An 8,679-nucleotide genomic window follows, 5' to 3' on the forward strand; every position below is an offset into this window, starting at 1 on the left:
GCAGGAAGTTTACCCCCATACTAAAAATGTTTACAGAAACCCTGGGGGAAAGACAAAATATTAAGTGGCCTTTCCTTTCTTCCTTTTTTCATTGTGGTAAAATGCACATGAAATTTATCATTTTAACCATTTCTAAGTGAATGTTTCAGGGGAGTTAAATGCCTTCATAATACTGGCTATCATCACCCACTATCAATTACCAGAACTCTCTCGTCTTGTAAAGCTGAAACTCCAAACCTGTTCAGCAGTAATTATCCATTCCCCTCTTCCTCCAAGCTCCTGAAAACCACCATTCTACTTTCTGTAACTTGCCTTTTGAATATATTTTTTTCAAATAGATGGATTACCTGTAAATGGTGGCATCATTTCCAACTCTTCACTCTTTAGTATCCACATATCTTGGTTGTTTCCAAACAGGCTTTACATTTTTTTCCATATAATGCTTTTCCAAACTTTTTCTTCCTGCAGTCATTGTACAATAAATTATTCAGAATATTATCAACTGTAACTTAATCTAGACTAATTTCTCTACTTCAGATCTCTTTCGAGATCAAGCAAAAAATGTGAAAAATGAAGAGATGGAACTTGGGGACATGGGCAACAGTGTGGTAATTAAGAGGGGGCAGGGAGTGGGTGGAGAGGGAAAAGGGTATAGGGGGATAAATGGTGATGGGAAAAAGTAAATAAAATAACAAATAAGCTACTACTAATGAGTACCACCAAACTATCCTCACTTGTGTACATAATCTACTGTTTTACATTTGTTCTGACACTTTGCAGAGGGGATGATCATAAGGCAAGAAACACCGTACAAGACTAACTATTGCAGCATTAGCATTAGAGAAACTCAGACATGGGTGGAAAACTGTTTGGAAGAGTGAAAGAACAAAGCCACTGAAATACTTAGCTTCAATAGTAAAGAAGCCTGACTGAAAACAGAGATCAAAAGCAGAGGGAAAATTTTTCACTACGGATTCGGTAATGTCATGTCTGAATTTCGCAGGACATGCCAGAGTTTCAATAATTGATCTAGTTGTCCCCTTAGTACACTCAGTTGCTCAGAACTTGTGTCCTAAATTTGGGGTTGATGACATGCTTGTTGGCATGGACCTGGGTTGGTAATGGCAAAACCAACCTCACATTCAGTAAAGTGACAGTGGGGACGTTGTCGCAAAATACACAGTTTTCAGTTTGGTGAAATTGCTCATATCCAGGGAAAAACGTTTCCACATATTTCTTGAGGAGAGACAAGGATATTCATGAAGATTCTATGTCATACAAAAAAACACAGTATGAGCTCTGTGTGTGTCTGTGTGTGTTTTCAGACAATTAGATCCACTGCTCACTTATTCCAAAAAAAAGTCGGAATGTGGATCATGTGAGAGAATGAATATAACAAGAGCATAAAAGGGAAAAAATAAGATTTTTTAAAAAATGGGCAAATATATATACATACTTTAGAAATGCCTTTGAATTGTTTTTATCTCTGTCTGTTTCTCTCCCTGGAACTAGGAAACAGGAGCAAACATTGAAAACCATCAGGAAAACACCAAGACTTTAAAAGAATTTGATAAATGAAAGTTGAGTTAAGAAGCATGGAATAACTCAAAGTATGTTGCAGCAGGTCTATCAATAATTAAAACCACACCCTTTAAGATAATTTCTGTTTTACTTTTGCTGACTCTAAAGAACAAATTTAATGTGTTTATTTTTCTTATGTTATTTCATCCTGCACTTAGAAACTTGAGCAAAGAATGAAAACCAGATTTAGTTTTTCTCCAAAAAGAAAGCTTGTCTCTAAGAGAGAAATTGTACTACAGGAAAAGGCATAAGCAATAGCAGTGCACATCCATTCAGGCAATGAAAAAATATATTAAGAACATAGAAAGACCCAAAGCACACAACATATACACAAAATATGTGCTCTCCATCGTGGGCATACACAAAGTAGTAAGATGTATGACCAAAGAAGTGTCCAGAGGTCCCAATGAAAGTGATATGATTCAAAACACTTTGAGAAAATTGTGATATTGAATATAAGGCTCTATTGGAAAAAAGTGTACTTCTGCGACTGTGTTTGGGAATCTGCTTTATCTGTCTTCCTTTACCAAAACTGGTGATATCTTGTTAAGAAATAATAAAGAGTGACCAGAAAACACAGCTTTACTCAGTGCACTGGAGGGCAATGATGTCGAAACACAGAATGGTGGTGTCAGTCACCCTGATTCTATGCCAGCTATGAAAAATTGGGCCTCACAAGGGTGACAAGCATGTTCTTCAGTCTTAATTGTCAACTGTAGTAATTAATAACTTTTATTTACTTATCTGTCATTTTTGTCCTGACCTGCCAAGTATTCATATATAACTGAGCTTTCATAATGTTAATTAAAGATTTTATTGTTATTCTATTACAGCTGTCCCAATTTTTCCCCTTTGCCCCCCTCCACTCAGCAACCCCCACTCCCACAGTCAATCCCCACACCATTGTCCATGTCTATGGGTCACTCATACATGTTCCTTGTCACAATTTTTAAAGAAAATTTTAGTTGTCTTTCTCTTTAGTTTTTCTCTCTATCATATGAAAAATTCTGCCTATACTCTATCTATATATCATGTCTCCTGGATCAACTTTCTCAAATGCCATATTTAGCTTCCTTTTGTTTCCAAAGGCAGTTTCTGTTCTCAGTACTGTTCACTGGCACACCACTTGTTGGCTCAAGATAAGGAATTTTTAAAGAGTCCAGAGAGGAAATGTCAAAGTGGCCAGAGTTTGAAACCACAATAATGCTGCTTCATCATCTTACTTTATCTAGTGATATCACTTCCAGGCCTGTGACCCTTGGTATTTAATGCTCTGTATCAGTGGGGATTCGCTGCCCTTTTGTGCTTTGCTCCATGGTGCTCTTTCGGGCGGCTTGGATAATTAAACTCCTTTCTGCCTTTTACTTCTAGATCCCTAGTAGTTTATTTATGTATTGTGAAGCTGCATAAAATGTCTCAGATTGAATTTGCAAGAAGCCAGGAGGCACTCTTAGTGTTCCTCAGGCTTAAAAGTTGGTTTTTAAGGTGCACTTGGAGAGGCATCATTATTTGTCTTCATCAGTCAATGAACACATTGTCAGAATCTCTGTACTGCACTGAGATTCACAGCCCTTGCAGTGGAAGACAAACAGAACAAGGTGGTTTAGGACTACTGTGTGGAGAATATACCAATGCTGGTGAGGCCAGGCAGAGTAGAGCCAAGAGGCCCAGAGCAGGGTGAAAGTCAATGGAGTCACTTGCCCATATGCAAGCAGCTCTCTCTTTGTTAGTGCAGGCCCCACCCACCCCAGCCATGCTCTTGCCCTCACCAGGTGGGCTCCACTCTGCTCAGCTTCAGCACCTTGGCCCAGAACAATACTGAAAGCAGCTGGGTCCTGGGCTTCTGGAGTGATTGGGCAGCCCCTTTCACTTCTCCTGAAGAACAGCCCTTTGGTGAGCCCCCTGATCCTCTACGATATTGCTCATACACCATGAGTGGCTGCAGATCTGAGCCACATTCAAACCAGAGTGACTGTGAAAGGCTATCTGAGACATGAGCGGCTAGCTGCCAGACTGCCTGAAAGGTTATAATTTAGTGGGTATCCTTACAAAACCAGGCAGGACACGGAATGACCTGCTCAACAGCAATGCCATAATTGTGGCCACCTTGACTGCTGCCTGAGCCCAGCATCGCCCCGAGGCCATGACCTGCATCATTTCAAATTCTGTTAATTCCACCATCCTGATCACAGCTGAAGTTTTCAAGAAACACGGCGTCTATGACCCCAGTAAGATCTCTGGGGTGACAACCCTGGACGTTGTCAGCATCTACACTTTTGTCACAGAACTGAAGGGTTTGGATGCAGCTGGAGTCAATGTTTCTGTCACTGGCAGCTGTGTTGGGAAGATTATCATTCCCCTGATTTCTCGGTGCACTCCGAAGGTGGACTTTTCTCAGAACCCGATGACAACCCTGCCTGGGAAAACCCAGGAGGCCAGCATGGAGGTGGAGGTCAAGGCTAAAGCTGGAGAAGGCTCTGCCACGCTGTCCATGGCATATGATAGAGCCCAGTTTGCCTTGTCCCTTGTGCAAGCAATCAACAGAAAGGAAGGAGTTGCCGAGTATTCCTTTAAGTCCCAAGAAACTGACTGTCCCTCTTTCTCCACACTGTTGCTGGTGGGGGAAAGGGGCATCAGGAAGGATGTAGGCATTGGCAAATTGCCCCTTTCAAACAGAAGATGATCACTGAGGCCACTTAAGAGCTGAAAGCCTCAATCAAGAAAGAAGACTATAAAAAAACATGAAATGAGAAAACAGTTTCTGAGCAATCCTTTTCCTTAACTTATGAACACTTCATGTCACTATCAAGTCACTTCAGATGTCTTTGTATTTCAGTTTGCTTTGATGATGAGCGTTGTATTCACATCACCATCTCTTCCAAATCATAGGTCAGGGTGCTAGTGCCTCAATAAAAACAGGCTTCAATATTGTTTAGAAAAAGAGAATATGCTGAGACCAGTTAAGGTAGACAATGCTGATTAATCATTTGCTAATAGGACCAAAACCAGTGACAACTTGAGCCTGCTGGTAAGTGAACATGAAAGAAACACCATCATCTTGGTCACCACGCAATGTGCTGAAGGATAAGGAGGAAACTGGGAATTTAAAAAAATCTCTCTGCAGCTGCTTTGAGACAGCTACTTGCAGTAGAGGTGAGTCCTGAGAGGCCTGAGAAGATGTAGATGCAATGCTTCCTGAACTGTAACTTCTACATGAATCACTACGGATCCATTCAATAAACATTCTGGTTCAATAGGTCTGGTTGAGAGAGGCCAGTGATCTGCATTTCTAGTGAACTCTCAGGTCAGTCCAGTGCTGTTGGCATGCATCCTTGGACCACAGTCTGTGGAATAAGAATTGAGAACACTGGGGATGGAATCTACTGAATTAGCAGATGGGGAGAGGAGGGAAGGAGGGAACTCACAGAGAATAGGGGGTAAATATGGTTCTGGTGAGGCAAGCAGGACCTGGAAGGCTTTACTCTTCATTGTGCTGTACCCCTTCCTCATGAGTTCTCAAGTGCTGAGAAAGTTTAGCGATCCGAACTGTAGAGTGCTACTGATGTTTTTCCTGAAAATTGGTGAAGGGGCTGACATTTGTATCTAAGGTGTTCAGGGGCAGAATTGAGCATTTGACTTGTTGTGGAACCACATAAAGAGAATAACAGAAGAAGCGAGGGTTTGGGAAGGGATTTTAGACTCTGAAGAATCGTGAAATTAGATTCAAATGACGTTTACCTTAACCTCCCAGGTAAGGTAAACCTCGTCCCCATCTAGGGACAAGAAGACCCTAGATGACATCTGGATTATAATGATATAATGACTATAGTTAGTGCTCACCACATGCCAGACATTACTCATCATACACATTACCTCATTAATGTTCACAACGTGAAGATGTAAGTACCACCCCATTTTATAAAGGAAGGAATGGAGGTGAATGGCATGCCCAGATCCATACAGTCAGTAGGTTCCGGAGTGAGTATCTTAACCTTGGTCTGGCCGAATCGAAACCAGTTCCTATTCTCGTTCACCAAAGAGCACTTAGCACCAAAACTTTCTCAAGTAATAAACCAGGCAAAACCAAGTATAACTTCTTTCAAGATCTTCATGATGATTTTTCTGTCAATGTCTCCTAAGATTTTCAAGTTCTCTAGATTGACTTGTACAAAGGACATTTTAACTTGTGAGCAGATATAATCTCTATTTTGTCCACGTTCATAGAATTATTGTAATCTCCATGGGAGAGGCAGGGGATGAGAAACAGTAGGTTATAGAAACGTTGAAAAAAAGACTCAGGGAATGGCAAAAAGCACTGGTCTTCATATCATTCTGATAGTTCTGCCTATATTTGTTTGGATGTGAATTAGCTGACATTTGAATTGAGACAGACTGCTGACAAATCATGCAGTGCTACTAACTCACTTTACAGACAAATTTTAAAAGGTGAAATATAGAGGTGAGAGCTACACTGAAATACAATTCCTAAGAGGATCATTTTTCCACTAGCCCCAGTTCCCTAGCATTGCTGACATTTAAGACCTCCTTTTGGAAATTCCAGAGAGACATTGCTTAACTGCACTCTGCTACTTGGAAGTGTGAGTGTAAATTGCTCCATGGACCCTTTCTACTTAATCCTTTTTTAATTTCAGCCTTTCCTTCAATTAACTTTGAAGCCATCACTATACTTGAGATGTATACATTTGGGGTTCACTTCTTTTCTTATTAATAATGTGAATCCTTCAGGCCACAAAGGAGAGGAGAGACCCACACTTTCCAATGGAAGAGAACCATCTTGTACCACAGATATAGTCTCTATGAGGAGAGCTCTTGGGAAGGGCTTCTAGCCACGACTTTGAGACTGTGTATATTACAAAAATGAACACATGGGATAGAATACAACAGTGCCAGTCATCATGGATGAAACTGTTTTTGAGATGAGAAACCGACGCTGTTACTGTCTAATTTGGGAAGAGGCCGTGTTCCAGGCAGGGATTTCTTTGAATTTTTCTATCTAGTCACAGATATTTTCATTAAAATATCCAAGGATTAAAAATCTCATTGAATACTCACCAAAGATTGCGCAAAGATGGCTGTAGGGTAAAATCTAAAGTCACATAGGAGGCTTAGCTAGTGAACTCCGAAGAGAGCAATGGAAAGGGTGAACGACTGCCCACCATAATTCCTAATGATGATGATTCCATCTCTGCTCTAACTTCCCTTGGCTTGTGATGAAGTCAATAGCTAAGTGATAGTTGAACACTAATCCATCCCCCTCATGCTTCACCAAGCATAAGCTAAACCTGCTCATCCCACCAAGGTACTCAGCTATTTGGGGTAACTATTTCTCAGGCTTCCAGTGGTCCATTTCAATTCAGTCCCCAACCATGGTGCACACCAAGAGAGAAGGAGAAGTGATGTGTTAGGCTGATGGTGGCCAAGCATTATCGTAATGCTACCAGGATGATAATATGTTGGCAGGTGAGGACCTGCTTCAGAGTAACCAAAAACTTCAATTTATTGTTGTAGTAACAAGGAGACAAAAAGTTTTAAAATGCAGTCATAAGGTGCTTGAAGTGCTTCTACCTGGTCATTTCTCCACAAAGCTGTGACTACAACAAATAAAATATAAATATGAAGGATGATCTTTGCTGATAAGTGCTTGTTACTAAGGAAAGAGAAGCTTCAAAACATGGAGAAAGCATTTAGATTTAGTCCCACTGGAAATATTCTAAATGTTCCTGTATTCCTACCTCCTGGGCATCCAATTCACACTTCTTTCATTACAATAAACATATTTATTTAAAACTAATCACCCTTCAACTCCAGTGGCCTCTTGTGTTTTCACTTCCAGGATTTCTTTTCTTTTCTTTTTTTTTTTGTGGGTGAGTAGATTATTATGGTCATAGCTACTACTACAAAACAATTAACTTGAAATCATAACATCAAAACATAATGTGAGGGTGCTGTTACTGACTTGGATCAAATTGATTCAACAATATACATTTTCAGTTGGAAAAGACATTAGAAGGCAATGAAATTCAGTTTTCTGAAGGTGGAGTTTATGTTCTTATTTTTTAAACAAAAGAATAGCAATTATTAGTCACAATATTTGTGATAACTGTAAGCCAAGAACAATGCAACAAGAAATCTCAATAATTCAATACAGAACATACTATGACCTGGAACTCTCTTGGTCATGATTGATTATCACAAACAGCACACAAGTCTCATGATATAATGGTTTCATTTCCATCAGAATCCTAGCATGGACCTCAAGAACAGAATATAGTATAGACAGTAAACCACTGATGTATTCTTTGTTTCTAGTTGCTAATGTATTTTGCCCATAGTACCTGTTACACGGGAAAAAAAGTTGGTGGATATTTCTAACTTTTTAATGATTGGTTCATCGTTTTCCCATCCATTCCATTTCTTCCTTTCTGAGAGCAAACAGGTCTAACCAGTGCATGCCTGGATGTGATCCCGGGTCTGAAAGTCTGCAGTGTAGGAAGACCTTCGTAGGATCTGGGAAGAGGAACACGACTCAAAGAGCAGAGCAAAATGGCTTGTCCCTGATGGTTGGAGCGACTCCATTCTGAAGGTGACCTGGATTCAGAGTAACTGGAGGCCACCTCCCCACTGCCTGCCTACAGGAGTAGAAGGGGCTCCTGTGACAATGACAAGACTGGTGACTTGAACCATGTATGAGATTTGCTGGGCTCATTCCTGAAAACAGTCGATTATTCCTGCTTAGTCCCTAATGGATTAAGTCCCCTCTGGTTTATCCCCCCAAACCACAAACTTTAGTATAGTAGGTGGACATTTCAACTGTTAAGCATATGTAGGGAGGGCGCCCTTGCTGACAGACGGTGAACAGACAACATGACATTTACTCCTCTTTATTTTCTTAGGAGATGTTCAAAGTCTGGAACATGCTCCCCCTCCCCCATCTCCCCTACACCCTCTACCTCCCACCAGGACACAGTTCTACTTCTCTGATGAACATCCCAATTTCTGCATCTAATCTCACCCCTCACATTGCTGCCCCATTTTTTCTGGCCTGACTTATTCAAGCGCAGGGCTGATCTCTTCCTT

General features: G+C 40.7%; 1 protein-coding gene across 1 annotated transcript; it reads left to right on the forward strand.

The window, feature by feature from the left end:
- Positions 1 to 3,724: 3,724 nt before the first annotated feature.
- On the forward strand, positions 3,725 to 4,264 carry LOC119040801 (malate dehydrogenase, mitochondrial-like). The gene has a single exon (XM_037133898.2). It carries the CDS (start codon positions 3,725 to 3,727, stop codon positions 4,262 to 4,264), a length of 540 nt encoding a protein of 179 aa, XP_036989793.2.
- Positions 4,265 to 8,679: the final 4,415 nt, after the last annotated feature.

This window comes from Artibeus jamaicensis, unplaced genomic scaffold, assembly GCF_021234435.1.
Source record: "Artibeus jamaicensis isolate MK-2021 breed Jamaican fruit bat unplaced genomic scaffold, CSHL_Jam_final scaffold_1283, whole genome shotgun sequence".
NCBI lineage: Eukaryota > Metazoa > Chordata > Mammalia > Chiroptera > Phyllostomidae > Artibeus > Artibeus jamaicensis.